General features: G+C 37.9%; 1 protein-coding gene and 1 long non-coding RNA gene across 2 annotated transcripts in view; both read left to right on the forward strand.

Annotated features, from left to right (window-relative positions):
* TTC39B (tetratricopeptide repeat domain 39B) overlaps positions 1-12919 on the forward strand; it is a 58421-nt gene extending 45502 nt beyond the window's left edge. The window contains exons 17-19 of the mRNA XM_014542363.1: positions 6571-6688; positions 7784-7900; positions 10867-12919. Of these exons, the coding sequence (XP_014397849.1) occupies positions 6571-6688; positions 7784-7900; positions 10867-10957 (326 nt within the window). The 3' untranslated portion in view covers positions 10958-12919. The remainder of the gene's footprint in view (positions 1-6570; positions 6689-7783; positions 7901-10866) is intronic.
* Positions 12920-13406: 487 nt separating this feature from the next.
* LOC106726660 lies at positions 13407-15742 on the forward strand. Its single transcript, XR_001362730.1, has 2 exons — positions 13407-15268; positions 15302-15742. It is a non-coding gene; the product is annotated as an uncharacterized LOC106726660 (long non-coding RNA).
* Positions 15743-18869: the final 3127 nt, after the last annotated feature.

Consider the following 18869-nt stretch of genomic DNA (forward strand, 5'->3'; position numbering starts at 1 on the left):
TCAAGGTATTTTTTGATTTCTACCTAGATCTAATTGTTAATCCATTCATTGCTTAGTACCATGTTATTTAACCTCTATGTCTTTGTGTGTTTTTCAGTTTTTTTTCTTGTGATTGATTTCTAGTTTCATACCGTAAGGTCAGCAAAGATGCTTGGTATGATTTTAATTTTCTTAAATTTATTTATTTTTTTATTTTTATTTTTTTCTTCTTAAATTTATTAAGACTTTTTTTTGTGTCCTAACATGTGGTCTATCTTAGAAAATGTTCTAAGTGCACTTGAAAAGAATGTTTATTCTGCTGCTTTGGGTGAAATGCTCTGAAGATGTCAATTAAATCCATCTGATCTAGTGTGTTATTTAAGGCCACCATTTCCTTGTTGATTTTCTGTCTGGAAGATCTAGCCTCTGATGTCAATGGTAGTGTTTTACTAGTAATTTTCTTTGAATAGATACCTCGAGTGGAATTGCCAGATCATATGGTAGTTCTCTTTTTGCCACAAACTTTTAAGTTATTGCTAAATAACCCTTATAATAATTTTAAAAGCTTCATAGCTCTTTATGGAGCGAATGCATTCTAATTTAACCAGTCTGCAGTATTTTTTAGCATTTAGGTTGCTTTTCATATTTAAAATAATTTTAGCTTTAGATTCCCATTAACCAGGAGAAGAAATATATAAGAATGAAAGCTGAATCAGTTGGCTCATCTATTAACAAGGTCAAAGTTTCAGGCTGGATAGTTAAAGAATCCAATAGAAGAAAGAGCAGTGCTGTTCTGAGGCCACAGACCCCCCCCCACTCGCCCACTCCCCCCCTTAGTCATTTTGGAAATACAAACAAATGCTCACAAGGAGACCAGTGAGTGGAATATCCTACTCCTCTATTGAAAAGTCACACCCAAAGCTCATCTGTTGATGGAGGGTGAGTACATTAGTCTCCCTTCATTTGTGGTTTTGATCTCTGCCATTTGTTGCTCATGACATGAATTATTCCTTTGTCCAATACATCCATCTCACTTCATCTTATCATGTAGACATCACAAGAAGAAGGGTAAGGACAGTATAGTAAGATATTTTGAGAGAGAGAGAGAGAGAGAGAGACTGAGACTACATTCGCATAACTTTTATTACACTAATGTTGTAACAATAGTTCTATTTTATTATTAGTTATTATTGTTAATCTCTTACTGTGCCTAATTTATAAATTAAATTATATCATGGCATGTATGTATAGGAAAACAAATAGGATATCTAGGGTTTGGTATTATCTGCAATTTCAGGCATCCAGGGGTGTCTTGGACTATATCCCCCACAGATAAGGGGGGACTACTATAATGTAACCTTTCCGTATTAAAGATAGCATTTTTATAAAAGAACCATTGCTCTCTTTTCTTTTCTTTTTTTCCTTCCTCTTTTATAGAAAAGTTATAGCATTTAACCCCCATAATGATCTGGATCTTAGGTAGAGAAGCTAAAATATTGAGGTATTCATCTTCACAAACTGATAATTCCCTCTGATTTCTGGGCAGCAGGGAAACCAGCGGATAAGAAGTCTCACAAAACTGGGATGAGAAAGAGGAGTCAAAACTTTTTACTATTTTACAGACAACCAAAGGAGCGTATGTATAAGCACAGACTATAGACTTGCTGTATGGACATCTCAGACTTTTTTTGCGAAGTTCTATCACTAACATATTTTCAATGTAGTTTTTATTGCATAAAGTTGTGATAAGCTTTCTTACTAATTTTTAATATATCTATTTTTAATTTTTTTGTAGTAAAATTTACTCTTATCCATTTCTTTCTTTTTTTTTTTTACAGTTTAGAGGTGTTTACATTCACATTGTTGCGCAACCAACCTCCAGAACTTTTTCATACCCATTAAATAATAACCCCCCATTTTCCCCTACCCTAGCCCCTGGCAACCACTATTTTACTTTTTGTTACTATACTAAAGTTGACTACTCTAGAGGCTTCATAACAGTGGCTTATTTCACTTTGCAAAATGTCCTCAAGGTATATCCATGTTGTACTGTGTCAGAATTTCCTTCTTTTTTAAGGCTGAATAATATACCATTATATGCATATGCCAGCTTCATAACAGTGACTTATTTCACTTTGCATAATGTCCTCAAGGTATATCCATGTTGTACTGTGTCAGAATTTCCTTCTTTTTTAAGGCTGAATATTATACCATTATATGCATATGCCACATTTTTTTTTTTATCAATTTATCCATCGATGCATATTTAGGTTGCTTCCACCTTTTGGGTATTGTGAGTAATACTTCTTTGAACATCGGTAGGCAAATATTTTTCGGGACCATGCTTTAAATTCTTTTAGATATATGCCCAGAAGTGGAATGACTGGGTCATAATGTAGTTCAATTTTTAATTTTTTTGAGAAACTGCTACCCAGTTTTGTTTTTTTTTTGACTGTATACTTTACTTTCAGTATTATTTTGTATTGGTTTCAGGGTTACTGCTATACAGTTTTCTATAGTAGCTGTGTATCATTTTACATTCCCACTAACAGTGTACAAGTGTTCCAATATGTCTACATCCTTGCCAACATTTGTTATTTTCTGTTTTGTTTTGTTTTTTGGTAGTAGTCGTCTTAATGGGTAGGAGGTGAACTTTACTATTTTTCATGTAAAATAATTTCAAAAAGGAAAAATATTTTGTTCTGAGTGGAAAATCAACATAAAGTTACATCATTTTGAATTTAAATAAAATGAAACTTTATGAAATTTCACCTTAAAAACGAGATTTCAGCGCTTGCTGGTGGCTGAGTTGGTTGGAGTGTCGACTAGTACACCAGAAAGGTTGTGGGTTTGATCCCCAGTTAGGGCATGCACATACTGGAGGCATCCTATGTTTCTCTCTCACATTGATGTTTTTCTCTCTCTCTCCCTTCCTCTCTCTAAAACATATCTTTGGGTGAGGATTTAAAAAGTGAGATTTTTCCATTTATTTTATTTTATTTTATTTTTTTAGAGAGAGTGGAAGGGAGGAGGGGGGGGAGAGAGAGAGAGAGAGAGAGAGAGAGAGAGAGAGAGATATCAGTTGCTTCCTTAAACATGAGAGAGACACATTGAGTAGTTGCCTCCCACTTGTGCCCGAGCAGGCTGGGGATCGAACCTGCGACCCTTTGGCCCAAGGGCTGACGCTCTAACCACTGAGAAAAACTGGCTAGGGCCTATTTGGACTTTTAACAAATTTATTAGTATTCATTTTTGTTCAACTAATTTGGCCGTCTTTTATTAATTTGTTCATTTGAACACTCTTAGATTTCCTTGCTAGATATAGAATTATGATAGGCAGAGAAAGCATCTATTTCTGCTGTTAAAGAAATTGTTTATAACTAAATCCCACATATCCACAAACTAAATGGAAAAGTGAAGCATTTGTATGCCTATATTCATAACGCATGGACACAGACAATAGGGTGGTGAAAGCTTGGGGTGGGGACGGGGGGCAGGCTAGAAGAGGTCAATGGGGGAAAAAGGGGGAATATCTGTAATACTTTCAACAATAAAGATTAAAAAATAAACAAATAAAGAAGTGGATATGTGAAAACTGGGAAGTAAAGGAAAACCTCTTTTTATTAAGTGAAAACATTTTTAGCTTATTCTTTGCCCAGAGAAGTGGGCCAGCTTGCTTCTGTTTTTCTTCAAAGAAAAGGGTGTGGGTTTAGTAGAATAAATTCTGATGTTTGAATGTCCATTCTTTTCATGTAGACCAGTGGTCGGCAAACTGCGGCTCGCGAGCCACATGCGGCTCTTTGGCCCCTTGAGTGTGGTCACAAAGTTTCAATCGCACTGTACGTGCGCGCCCACACGTGGTATTTTGTGGAAGAGCCACACTCAAGGGGCCGCAGTTTGCTGACCACTGATGTAGACTCATGTGTACCAACAGAGAGGGTCTTTGTCTAAAGAAGTCCTGGAGGACTATTAGGTTCTCTCTGTGTGGGCAGGCTCTTCACCCCTACCCCAAATTTATTTTGTCCTTTCTTTGGTTGGGAGAAAACATTAAAGGAGTAATATATGTATCAGACTGTGCATGTAAAATGCAATAGAGGTTTAGAAAACCAAGACACTGTCCCCATCCATTCCTTCCTCTTTTAATGATGTAATGAGATGATAGGCTTCAGAAATATTCAAGCAGGGTCTGGGGAAGCTTAGACAGACACACTGTACTTTTAGTCAAGCTCTGTCTTTGTATGTCCTCCCCGGGGTAGAAAAATTGGTTCCTTTCCTGAAGATCCCCTTTGCCAGATGTTACACATGAAATTTATGGTGATGATCTGGTCCAGGTCCATTGTTTATGCAGGAAGTTTACCCAACACACACCCGCCTCTCCCCTGCCCCCCTAACAACTGATAAGACCTTTGATTAATTAGGTTTCTGTCCTTCCGAGTAAGAGGAAAAACCCCAAATTGGAAAATGGAGTGAAGCTGTAAACCTGAAGTTAGACTTCATCCCCACCCCTCCACCTCCGTGACTAGGAATGAATGTGTTTTTGCTTCTATCTTTGGTCTCTTTAAAGTAAAGGATGGCAGAGGTTGCAGGTGATGGACGCTGGCAGTGCCATAGTCTGAGAGGCTGGTCACAGAGACCCAGGGGGCAGCACTGTTCAAAGAGAGAAAAATACTCGGTGTGATATGCTTGGAGTCAGTGTCTGCTATGAATTACATGAGCGTTTCATTTGAAATCTAACTACATTCAGCATGGAGCCCGAAGTTAATAAATATACTAGCTCTTTGTTTGACTATTAGTTGTGGTTAACTTGAAATCACATAGCAAACATAATCAGAGTGACAGAAAAGGAAAAGTATTATTTACAACTTTTCACTTTCTGAATCTACTTTCAGTTTTTTTCTTTGGTGCATTTCAACTAGCTTCTAAGATGTTCAATGTAGACATTTTTGTAGCCTGGGCCTCAGACTTCTTTTTCCTCTGCCTACCCTCTGTTTTATAAAGTGCAGATCTTTTGTGATGAACATGTGCTTGGGCGGCATCATCCTTTCCTTGGAATGTAAAATGGAAAGTGTTGAAATGTTCATCCGTGAACTCACCCATGAGCTGGAGAATCGTGATAGACATTCACATCTTAAGGGGAAATAATCAGCTGACAGATGTTGCTCTGTGGTCTGAAGAAATAATGGTTTTGCTTCCTAAGGTTTTTGGAGGAATGTTGGTATTTTTGAACCTATTTCCCATATTCCTAACTCATGATCTAAATAAAAGCTACGTGTGGCTCTACTGATACTTAAGCTTTGCATGGTGTTAAGGCTGTTCCTCTCAGCAAAACCATTGTTTACCAAACACCGGAATTTTCTGATAACGCACACTATCCTGATAAAATGCACAAAAGCAATGCTAAAAACTAGCATCTAGCATGGAACCTAAGGGTTTGGTTGTAGGCCTGGAAATGCATATTTCAGTGAGCATCTATGATTGGAAGCATACATAGATTTCCCCCTCTTTGGTAGAAAAATGGTTCTAAGTCATAGGAAAGGTAATGTGGTATTGATATCTGTGATTTTTCTTGGCGAATGAGCCATCAGAGCTTGGGAGTGAGAGATGAATATCAACACCTGGAAGTAAAGGGACCCCCTTTTAGTTGGTTACACAGCATCGTTAACCTCCCATAGACAGCAGCTTATGAAGTAAAACATCAGCATGTGTGAAGGGTGGTTTCTGAGCTTTTTTCTGAATTGTCACAGCCTGAAATGTGTAAATTATCAGTCTGTCTTTGAATGACTTCTTAGTTGCATCTTACTTGCAAAAACCCCCAAGCTCAAAAGTGGTTGCTGTGAAACAGCTACCTTTGTCATAGATGTCGCACATAATATTGCTCCTTCTGTTTACCCTTAGCCTTGGGCTGTGGGGGGCAGAAGCCTCCTTCTCCAAAGGGGAAAAGTGGCGAAAGGAAAACCATTCCATTAGCCGCAAGCAGTTAGAAATGTGTGAGGGTCTGAGGTGCCTTGCATGTACTTCAGAACCATTTTATCTAATTTTATAATATAATTTCCCCCCAAAAGAACATAGCCTGGGAGAATTGATAAATTATAAACAATTCAGGATTTGCTTTCTGAATTGTTAATGGGTAGAAGGCCATCTGCTTCACCATATGGAAGTACTGTCCTCATCCATATGAAGCCAACACAGTTAGAAACCAGAACCACAGGAGGACGCAGCCTTCCTGCTCCTCGTGGCTTTACCTTTTTATAGAATTCATTCAGCCCCACCTTACTTAGGGTTCAGAGACTCTGCTCTTATTCTAAGGGCACATCACTCAGAATATGAGCCCCTGAGAAAAGGTTGAAGTGGACGGAGCGAACCCCTTCATAACATGGTGTATAAACTGATGTAGTAAATTCAATATTCACTTAATTTAAAATAACTTCATTGTGTTTTATTTAGTGAGGCACAACACGTGCTAAAAACTTTATTTTTATTTTTAAATGATCCCTTTGTAACCCAATAGCTAGTGTCCGCTCTTTCCTCTGAATTGGGATTTTGAAAAAGCATTTTTGTGCTTGTGCATGATGTTTGTGTGTTTGCTTTAAGATTGCAGCGACTACCTGGTGGACGACGAGTGCCTGCTGAAGCTGCTGAAGGGGTGCTGCCTGAAGAACTTACAGCGCCCCCTGCAGGCGGAACTGTGCTTCTCTCATGTCATCCAAAGGTAAACAAAGGAGGAAACCCTCTGGTGGCGGGCAAACTGTGGCTCCGGGAGTTCCTGTTGGAAAGTGATTTCTCTTGCTGCTACCCTTTGACTCGGTGTTACCGGAAACAGAACCCAGGAGTGTTGTCTTTGTCCCCAGGAGGCTTTGCCAGCCCAGAGCCACATCCATGTTAATTTCATGGCATCGAGGTTCTTGGACCTTTGGGCAATGTAAACTTGAATTGCAAACTCATGTGAGGGCAGGCCTATTGGTTGTTAATTTCTCCAGGAATGTGCTTTTACTTTCCACCTAGAGCAGAGGTCCAGGAGCCAACTGCCCGTGTTTTCCTCCTGCGCCAGAGATTTTTTTTCTCATCTTCCCTTTCTCTGATGGAGCAGCCTTTCAAGGGCCCCAGCTTGTGCAGAGGTCTCAGTCCTGCTCCCTGTCCCGTGGGCCAAGGCCTCCTCTCCTCCATGGACATTGAAGCACTGAGCCCCGATTGTTCAGACTGGAGTGGACCCGGACTGCTTGGGCATCCACACACAAAGAGTTCTGGTTTTGTGTTGTTTTCAGTTCGAGAATTTTCCTTATGTTCGTGGGAGCTGAGCTATGCATTTGAAAGTGTATTACTCATATATTTTTAGTGCTTGCAGATGTTTTGTCGTCAGAGAATTCTTATAATATTGCTGAAAACAGAAGTTATTGCCTTTTTTTTTTTAGCATAAGACGTAACAAGTCGAAGTGACCCTTCATAAAAAAATAATACAGCATTCTTATTTTTAAATATTTATGTTCAGGAGTATGATCTTGTCCTTTCCAGGGTTAGGCTTTGAAGATTATAGCCCATATGTGTTCATATTCCTAAGGGGCAGTAAATAATCCAGTTCAGACTAAGGAATAAAATAAGAGATTAATATAGTAAAAGCATACTGTGTATTGCTGTAGTTTATTAGATTCTTTGAGTAAATTTTGTATAATGACAGCTTTGCTCTGAAAATCATGCTGCTAAACACCGGTTTTATGGGAAATGGGGAATGCTGAAATATGTATGTTGAAAAAGAATGACACCCTTCTTGTTCTGTTGAGACTGAATTGCTTTCCACTCGTTCTTTTAGTGAAAACCTGCTGAAGTTTGACCACTACCTGGTGCCATTTACTCTGTTTGAGTTGGCGTTTTTGTACAAAAGCCAAGGGGACATTGACAAGGCCTTTAAGGTCCTGGAAACTGCAAGGTGAGTGGTGATAGAAGCTCCTCTAGGGTGGCAGTGGAGTTAGGAATGTCCGTACCATTATAGCAGCAGTGATAGTACATGCACACTTAAAAGTTAAAACATGAACGAAAGGTAGTTACAACGCTACCTTTGCTAACTTATGCTTCGTTTATGCTCATGGCTTTTGCTGCAATTGTGCTGTTTTCAACCTTCTGAGTGCCTGGCCCTGTGACCGTTTACAGAGGTTGTGGTTGTGGGCTTCTGTCTGACAGATATCTAGTCTAATCTATTCTATATCAGAGGTCGGCAAACTGTTCCTAAAGGGCCAGATAGAAAGTATCTTTGGCTTTACAGTGTGAGGTCTCCACTGCAGCTACTCAATGGTATCGAAAGCAGCCACAGGAGATGGTATAGAAATAAGTGGATGAGTCCAGATTTAGCCATAAACTTGATAATAATTTGCTGACCTTTTCTAATTTCCTTGAAGAAGCTCTTTGAATCTTCCCCTGGCTCTCTCTATTTTCTGTCTACTCTGGCCATTTCAAAGCACATATTATCATTTCTACTACATAATGGCTCACAGACATGTGATCATGGTCTGTTTGTCCTGAACACTTCTTGCAGTGGGTAGAGAATGCCATGGGTAGCTCTAGGCCATAAATAGCTTAGTGGTTTGTTGGTTTGGTCATTTACTCAAATTCAGCAAATATTCACTGAGCACCTCTTATGTGCCCAGCATAGTAAAGGCTCTAGAGAGACAACTGTACATAAACCGACAATGTTCCTGCTCTCTGAGTAGGAGGGAGATATTAAATAAGCAAGTAAAAAAATAGCAGTGGTATGTGTTTTGCTGAGACTCACATTCTGATACAAAGTACCGGGCTGTGGCTTTAGGTTGGGTTGATTCTGGAAGGTCTTCTTGAGGAGTTGATGTTGTAGTTGATATTTGCCTAAGCAGAGCCAGTCCTGAGATCAGTCAGCAGAAGACTGCGTGGGGCACATTCCTGTCTGGAACCACAGCTAAGTAACCTCCAGGCTAGGGGGTGGAGTCACTAGGTCAATAATGATGATGGGGAATCATCATTTTTATTGAGATGGGGAATCCTTAGAGGGTTTGGGGAGATAAAAAAAATACTTCTGTTTGGACCATGATGTTTTGAGGAGCCTACGAGGTATCCACATGGAGATGGTGAGTTGGGAGTCAACTGTAGAAGCATGGAGTTCAGTGGAAAGGTAGATGCCACATGTGGAGATTTCAAAGTCACTAGCACAGACACAGAGGTATTTGAAGCCATGATACTTGATGAGGTCATTTTGGGAAAGAGAGAGAGAGAGAGAGAGAGAGAGAGAGAGAGAGAGATCCAGCACACAGCCTTGGGATATGGTATCATTTTAATGAGAATAAACAATAAGAATAAGGAGAAATAGCCACTGAGTCAGGATGACATCCAGGAAAGCCAAGTGAACAAAGTGGTTAGTTGTAAAGCTAGCTGCTGAGAGGTCCACTAAAGTGAGACTAGAGAAGTGAACTTGAACTCTTTCAGGATGTTTTTCCTGAAAACACAATAATGGGGCAGAAGCTCCAGGGGCATGGTGGAGCCAAGGAAGCCGCCTTCTTCCTCCTCCTCCTCCCTTCTTCCTTCTTCCTTTTTTCTTCCTCCTCCTCTTTCTTCCTTCTTCCCCCTCTTTCTCCTCCTCCTCCTCCTCATTTTTCTCCTTGTTAGTGAGAGATATGAGAACAAATCACTTTTAAAAAATTAATTTGTTGGGAGTGATAATGACACATTTCAACTGACATGTATGTGTCATGAGATGTAGCTCATGGAAAATTAGGGACTATAAATACTATCATTCCAAGTATTCATTATTTGTACATATTTAATGTTACCTAAGTAGCACATAATAAGGCAAATTTGTAATGATGAAAATGAAAGACTAATAATTCACTACTGAAAAACAAGACCAGCAGTGATCAAAAGTCACCACTAACTCAAGCCAGTGCTGATGATGCCAACATAAACAGTCTTCCCAGTAATTCCAGGACAATTGTCTGTAGTTCCCCTTATGTAGTAGGAGCCTTGCAAAGGTGCTAAAATTTATGACCAGACATTTAGGAAAATACTCAATTATATCCTTTGGTAAACTCTAGTAAGATGTTGATTTAGCTTATGAATAATGACCCTTACTATGAATAATAACCCTTTTCAGGGTTACCAGTAAGTAGTACTTAGATCTGCATAGAATGAAGGGCTGTGTAAAGAAAGAAATGCCACTGCAAAGAAAGAAGTTACAGCTCACCCATGGGCCAAAGCAATGGGTGAAAGCAGGAGCCCAAAGTCGAAGCCATTCCACTTTGATCACTCTTAACAATTCTAGCAAAGAGAAGTCATGAATGATCTCAGTAAAGTTTTTACATTATCTGTGGATTTTAATGGCCTGGCCCCTTCTGACATTGCTATACAGTAATTATTGGCCAAACCGTTGCTATTTGCCGGTGAGAATTGGAGTAAGTGATTTTGGTATCACGGGGTAATCCTGCTGTCTTTGCTGCGGTTGTTGTTTCATGGGAGTCTCAAGATAATTATTTGGAGGAGGTTGTGATCCATCAAGTTCGCCTCGTTTGTATGAGGGGCTGCCTTAGCATTTCCAGTTCAGAAAAGGAGGTCAGCTGTTTAAGAATAGTTCACGAAATTGTTAAGCCCTCCTCATAATCTTCTTGTGGTGTTTGTGAACGGCTTGGTAGTGAAGTAGAAACTTGGTACTCAAAGTCTGACTTTTAGGTCCTCACCAGGAAACTTCTAGAAACAAAGAATATTGCCATCCCCCTCTCTTCACAGGACGCCATCTACATTTTAACAATATTGACTGTTAGGCATAGTCAAGTTTGAAAGCAAATAAGGAGTGAATATGAGAGGAGGGGGGGATGGTGGTGGTGGTCGGGTATAGAAGAACTTTTGACATTTCGATTTTGTTGTTATTGTCTTTAGAAACAACTACAAAGATTACTCCATGGAGTCTAGACTGCACTTCAGAATTCAGGCAGCTCTTCAACTCTGGAGAAAGCCTTCCTCACACTGATCAGAGCCTGGAGGATGGATGATCGCCCCTCCGTTAACCCACATCTGCTATAGATTAGCCCTTGTATTAAAGTGGAAAAGTGATCTTGTGAATGAGAGAAAAAAATAATTTTATTGTCAATATTTTCTATCATGTGTGTGGTTTACTGTTGTTCTACGTGAATGTTTCCCCTCCTCTTCCCCCCCCCACCCCCATGGAATAATGTTCAGTACAATCTAGGAAATTCTTATATTTTGCCTCTTCAAAAAGAATTTCATATTAGGTTTCAATTGGAGAGGGGAAGTCTTTTAAAGGACTCACAGGTACAATAAAGCCTAATCAGATTATTTATTTTTTTTAATATGGAAATTAATATTGTTTAAGTAGCAAATGGCTTACAAGTTGAGCCATTTTTAGTTTTGTTGGTCAGTTAAACTTCAGAGTTATTTTGTTGCCTAGAATTTAAATTTCAGAGGGGAAATAAAATCACTTACATTCGTAATAGCTTAATAACCTCCTGAAGAATCCTGAAAAAGACAGGCAGTGGTGTGAACAGGGATGGGATCATGTAGTTAAAAGGTTGAAAAGACCTGTATCTAGCAGAGATGGTGAAATATTGTTAGTGTTTTTTTTTATTCATCATGTAAATTAAATGTGGTGGCATTTTTGAGAGACTATCCTGTTTTTGAATGTACTTAAGTCTATTATAATAACAAAAATTTAAAAAATGTGTATCTAAAGGGAAGAAAAAGTTATATTTTAGACAATATCCTTAGCAATGATAGCCTGAAATATATATATATATATACATTGATTATTTTTCTTATATGAAGCAAAGTTCCTGCTGCTTTAAATGATATGTAAAATATTAATAATTTTTACATTCATGATGTTGGTGAGTAAGATCTAATTTTCTAATCTCTCTAGCACTGTGACGGTTCCTTGTAAATATCTGGACTGTGTTTAGTCCTTTCATTTTGGAAATGCAATCGGGACATTGAGTGGGAGAGAGTCCGACTCCATGCGGTCCTGGCTCTGCTACTGGTTAGCAGTTACCAGAGTGACCTTGATGGAGCCCCCGCTCTCTGTAAAATGGGAAAAGAACAGAGATGATTATCAAGGTCTCCTTCAGTTTTAGAACTGTCAGTATTTTAGGTATTTATTTTCAGCAAACAATGTTAAAATGTTTAATCCGAGTCACTCCCACTTAGAGTATGTTTTTATTTTGCAGTCATCAACCCCCAACCCCCAAATATGTATGTTTTGTGAATAAGGACCAGTTTGTATTCTGAGCGAGGAAAACAATTTGGGAATCCATGAGTCAGGGTTTTGTCCTATTTCTGCCTCTGTTTTGAAGACTAACTTGTCATGGAAGCCTATGCAGTTTAACGGAAACCGCCTAAGATTGGGAGCCAGGAGCTCATCTCTATTAGTTGGTAGTTCCTCAGCCTGCAGCAAACCATTCACCTCTTCTGGGACGCATTTTCCCTAATGGGGATAGCCTCACAGAGCGTGGTGCTTGTGAGGGCTCAGTCAGATAATGCAGAGCCATATGCGTGGCTTTGTGTGAACTGTGAAAGGCCATATGAACATGAGTTGTAATGATCATGGTTTTTATGCACCAATTATAGTATCAGTACAGAGGTATTGGCTGAGTCTGTGTTCTCTGATGTAAAAGGAGAAAAGCATGGAAATTCTATCACCTTTCAATGTATTCATGTATTTGACACTGACAGCGGCCCAGATTGCAAATTTATTTCTTGCTACTTATTCCCTGTGACAGGAGCCTGTCCTCGCAGGTGTTTACCTTGTTTTCTTTAAGGTATTTGTCCAATACTGAGAATGTATTTCCAACGGAAGATGTTAATACAGTTCGAGTCAGATGGTATGGTGGAAGATCTGAATATGTGCTATTAAATGCATTATGTAACTTACTGCAGGTCCAGACAAAAGAGGAAATAAAATAAACTGTCATTACAACTAGTAGTGGAAAACATGTTTAATAATTATTTTTTGTATAACCGGGGAAAATGTTTATAATTCCTTAGAAGAGCTTTGGTAGCATTATTGTTTTTAAAGTAAAAACATCCACATTATTTCTGCGAGAAGCTGTAAGTCAGTGAAAGTCAGTAATAAAAATTCTCCTTTTGGTATAAAAGGAAAACAAAAGCCAATAGTAGTTATTTTTATTTTATTTGAACTCTGCATTATAAAAAATATAAAAGTAATTCATATCTATTTAAAATTTCACTTAGTTATTTTTTAAATTTTATTTTTATTGTTACTTCCTATTGTTTTTATGGTTAATCTATCCAATGGATTTTTAAAAAAATATATTTTATTGATTTTTTACAGAGAGAAAGGGAGAGGGATAGAGAGTTAGAAACATCGATGAGAGAGAAACATCGAGCAGCTGCCTCCTGCACACTCCCTACTGGGGATGTGCCCGCAACCAAGGTACATGCCCTTGACCGGAATCGAACCTGGGACCCTGGAGTCCGCAGGCCGACGCTCTATCCACTGAGCCAAACCGGTTAGGGCTCCAATGGATTTTTAAGTGCTGTAATATCACTAATGGTACAAATATTAATCTGTTTCCTGCCATGTTTAAGATATTATGACACCAGTGTCTTGTGCCATCAGCTCATATTGCATTTTTGGAGTTAGTTTGTGATTCAGGGTGTTCTCTATAGAATGAGTACTGAAGTGACAATGTTTTATCTAATGTTTTTAGGGGCATATGTGGGAGAGTTGGGCTGCCAACGTGTCTGACAGTTTGTGCAATTTGTGTAGTTCTTGGCTTAATTGCCTTTCTTTTAAAAAAAAAGGGAGAACCAGAGTTCTGATTGGTGCTGTGTAATTTTAAGACTCAAGTAGAGGTTATGCTTGGTAGGACGGTGACAATGTAGGCATGACGTCCGCTTGACAACTAACAGAAGATTAACTGCATAAGCTCTTTTATGGACATTTTAATGTTTCTGTGCTTCTCCTGGATACAAGAAGGCCCAAGTTACATAGGAAAAGAGAGTCCATTGATTTTCTATCTCTTTGGCAAGTGGGTCCAAACTGTAACAAGGTGAATTCCAGATCAATCAGCGTCCAAGATTTTAAGTCACTGAAACAATCCAACAGCAGAACCATCTCTTTGGCAAAGTTGTAGTCTAGCAGAGCTCTGTGATTAACATTCCAACCTGGCCTGGAAGCTAATGGTTTAACTTTGAGGTTAAAACACCCCATCAGTCTTTGAATAGGGCTTCAAATCGGAGGGATGTGTGTAAAGATGAAAGTTGTCCCCTTTCAAAGAAAAGTGTTTCCTCTTTTGAAGCTATGTTTAAAGGTAGTTACATTTTGATATGCACCAATAGCCTCTGCTATTAATACTCATTATGGTTCTAATTCTCACCCATTTCTTTAAATAAGTCTGTTGATGTTTTCAAATAGATGCTTTCCTGCTTTTGCACATTAGACATAACGATTAAAAAAAAGTCTTTGTGACCAACTGGAATTACTCAATTCTCCATTGACTTTAAACAATATTTTTGTTTCTTCCTGTTCACTAAGTATTTATAAATCAAAAATTCAAATACATTTAGTGAAAATGAGTTAACGAAGACTCCAGTGATCATTTTGATGCTGAAGATTTGGGGATTCATCAGGCCTGGAGTGGATCTTGGAAAATTGTCTCATCCTCCCTGATCTCTGAACAGTGTTGTTTCTCCTTCAGTCCTGCTCTGCACAGTATGGTAGCTACCGGCCACATGTGGCGGTTGAGCACTTGAAACATGGCTGGTGACACATGTTGGAAGGATGCTGAGTGTGGGGAGCACTCACACATGCTGCAGTTCTATTTAGGGGTCTCCTAATACTGGGCTGCCCGGAGCTCTGGCTTTTTAATATGATCATCCAGTCACCATGTTGTCAATTGTGGTTCAAATATATATTGGTGGGATTTACCTTTTCTGCTTTAGTACCCATAAACTTTCATTTCATCCTGTTCTGCAGATGATCAAGGTCATTGGCACATTTGAACATGATTCCTTTCCTACCCACCAGAGCTCCTTACATACTAAATTAAGAGAATTGATTTTTTTAAGATTACTATTTTAATCTGATTTTCCCTACTTTTTCAGATGCAACATCACAAACTGTTAGAGTTGTAGAGGAAGTGACTCTCATTTTTGGGACTTAGTAGACTTTATGATTAAAATAATATTTTTATAAGTTTAACATTATTCTGAAAATTTTCAATCCCTGAACCTTTCATTCCTTTATATTATCAATGTTTCAACATTAACTCAGCTAGGCCAATTATTACTATTTAAAGATTTTAAGGTACTAGTTATCCACTTACAGAATAATTTTTAGGTACTAGTTATCCACTTACGGAATAATTTGGCAGGTAGTTTATTTAAAGTTATATATTTTATGCCTTTGCTGCCTATTATTATTTTTAATATGTATGATACCTAAGTAAAGTGCATACATATAATTGACATATCTTAATCTCGTTAGACATTTCTTGATCAAATGCACAGGTAGATAGATAAATAGACAGAAAACACCAAACAAATATTAAACAGACAAGCTTTACACTCTTCTCTCAGGGATGCGGGATTTCCTCCAGGTTGTTTCCCCTTCTCAGACCAATTATTTACATATTTTTTCTTTATTTGTCAAGCACTTATTGTGAAACCCTATTCCTGCTTCTCATTGTTGATAGTTTTATCCTTGGTACACCTTCTGTTAGCTTGAGTTACTTCAGAAAGTTGAACTTGAAATGTAATAAAAAGGACACATCAGCAGTTACTAAGAGAGACTCTTCTGTGTTGAGCAGTTGCTGTCTGACCTGGATGGTGCTGACGGCCACACCGGTCTGTTCATAATGTCGGAACTACAGGAAGAAATGATGCAAGGACTGTTTAAGTGGATGGAGAAGACTGAGCAGGTACATGGCCTGATCCATCTGAAGGAAGAGGTAGACAGCGTCAGAGGAAGTCCAACCCCATTCTGTCCAGTTCATAAACGTGTAGCAATCCTGTAACTCGACATTGCATGGAAAAGTCAAAGCACGCACCCCACTGTAGTTCACTAACAAAGAAGTCACACAGACACCTATAGATTGGACAGTTACTAGGAAAACTCAAGAGACTTGAGTACCAAACTTCATTAAATAAGACTTGTTGCATATTAATATACCTTGTATGTTAACCCAGTAGTTCTTAGAAACACATAATTTAAAAGATGAATATAAGGGATGCTGACACATGCAGGCAGGGACTTCCATTTTATTGTTACTTGATGTTTTCTAGCATATTGGTTTTAATTATTGGTAGTCTGGTACCATGTAGGGAGAAAAAGTTGGTCTCAGTGTAACAGAACCGTTAGCCAGAGAAGTTGGATACAATGAACATGTTAAAGGACATCACTTATCATTTCAATTTTAAAGGAATTATGTTAATTTGAAAGGCTGGAAGGTCTTTTTCAATCAGAAGGGATGCTTCTCCCTGCTTTGGAAATCATGCAGACATTTTTAAAAATTGAATTTATTGGGATGACATTGGTTGGTAAAATGATATAGCTTGGAGGTATATAATTCTATAATACATCATCTGTACATTGAATTGTGTTCACCACCCCAAGTCAAGTCTCCTTCCATCATCATTTATTCCCCTTTTACCCTCTTCTACCTCCCACCCCCCTTTTCCTCACCATATTGTTATCTGTGTATATGAGGTTTTTTCATAATCCCTCACTTTTTTCACCCAGTCCCCCAAGCCTTCTTCCTCTCTGACAGCTGTCAGTCTGTTCTCTGTATCTGAGTCTGTTTCTATTTTGTTTGTTAGTTTATTTTGTTCATTAGATTCCACATATAAGTGAAATTGTATGGTACTTGTCTTTCTCTGACTGGCTTATTTCACTTAGCATAATATTCTCCAGGTCCATTCATACTGTCACAAAAGGTAAGATTTTGTTCTTTTTTATGGCCAAGTAGTATTCCGTTATGTAAATGTACCACAGCTTTTTTATCCACTCGTCTACTGATAAGTCCTTGAGCTGCTTCCAAATATTGGCTATTGTAAATAATGCTACAGTGAACATAGGGGTGCACATATTCTTTCTAATCTGTGTTTTGGGTTTCTTCAGATAGATTCCTAGATGTGGAATTGCTAGGTTATAAGGCAGTTCCATTTTTTAATTTTTTGAGGTAACTCCATACTGCTTTCCACAGTGGCTACGCCAATCTGCACTCCCACCAAGAGTGCACGAGGGTTCCCTTTTCTCCACATCCTCTCCACCACTTGTTGTTTGTTGTTTTATTGATGATTGCCATTCTGACAGATGTGAGGTAATATCTCATTATGGTTTGAATTTGCATCTCTCTGATGATTGGTAATGTTTAGCATCTTTTCATATGTCTGTGGCCAGCTGTATGTCCTCTTTGGAGAAGTGTCTATTCGGGTTCTTTGCCCATTTTATAATTGGATTGTTCTTTTGGTTTTGAGTTTTATGTTTTTTATAAGTTTTGGGTGTATCATTGGCAAATATCTTATTCCATTCAGTGGGTTGTCTTTTCATTTTGTTGATGGTTTCTTTTGCTGTGCAACAGACATTTTAATTTATTCTTATTGGATCCAAGTATTCAGGTGGCAATTTTGGGCATAGTAAATGAGTTAAAGCAGTTTTCATTAATTCACTTTTTTTCTGAAGTGATTTTATTATTCATAGTAAACATTGTTTTCTGTACAATGATTTGTTTTTTTACAAAAATGATTTACATGAAAAGAGAGATTATGGTAAACACTAGAAATCTTAGGCTATTAATTTAATGTCTTAAAAAATAGTACTATTGGCTTCTATTTAACTAAGACTTGCAAAAGGAAACACATGTTTCATTGATATGTGCTGTTCAGAAAACTTCATGCTCAACAATGTTTTGCATTCTTATGATGTTAGAGTACAATTTTATAACTAAGTAGTTTATGATTTATTATTTGTTCCCTTTGCTAACTATTGACATCCAAACACCTAAATGAATACCAGCTGACTTAATTATGTACTAGTGTTTTAAAATATTTATTTGCAAATGTTCATAAGATCTCTTGAATTTTTTGATGTAAGTTGCTAAATCATAGGTAAAAGCAAAATATATATTTTAATAAGTGAGAAGTATTATTACTGAAATTTACTTCCAAAGCAAATTTATTTTATAGGTACTTCACTTGGGAAATTTTACTTTGCCTTAAAACACACGAACAAAATAAACCTGTTGTGTGATCTAAAAATAAAAACCTAAAACACTTATGCTAACCTTGTTGTGTAGGGGGGATTCTGAAATTCTTTGATAATATTTATTTTTCATTTTGATTTGAATTAAACCAGAATAGTTAGAGTCCATAGTGTTTTGTGAATCAATGTATGGTTTTCTGTTGAATCATCAAAGCTACCTGTGCTTCATAATTAAATGTTTTCTTAGTAGAAATCGTCGGCATTTTATCTCACTCTTTCTCATCACATTTGAACTTCGTTTCTCTCTTTCTCACTCCTGGCCATCACAGCTTTGCAGAGCAAGACACTTTTAGAAATGGAAGATGTGCGAGTTCTATGTAAGACGAATGAATGTGTTAGTAGCATCCATCTGCTGATCAAGTAGGCATTGGATTTGGTACCAGACAGTGAAAGAGTGTAGCTATTAAAGCATTTTGTCGATATAAGTCAAGAAGGAAGGAGAAAACTGTGAAGTTCGGATATTTTTACTATAAAACTGTGTTCCCAAATGAGAATTCGCTTGCTGGTTTTCTGTTAGTGTTGTCATCTATGATTTGTAGGCTAATGCTGATATGAGATATAAATTTTCATCATGAAGATAACAGTCCCTGTGGCCTATTTTTAACATTTTTTTGAAAACAGATGTCATCCTAGAAACTGTATTTTT

This window comes from Myotis brandtii, unplaced genomic scaffold, assembly GCF_000412655.1.
Source record: "Myotis brandtii unplaced genomic scaffold, ASM41265v1 scaffold30, whole genome shotgun sequence".
NCBI lineage: Eukaryota > Metazoa > Chordata > Mammalia > Chiroptera > Vespertilionidae > Myotis > Myotis brandtii.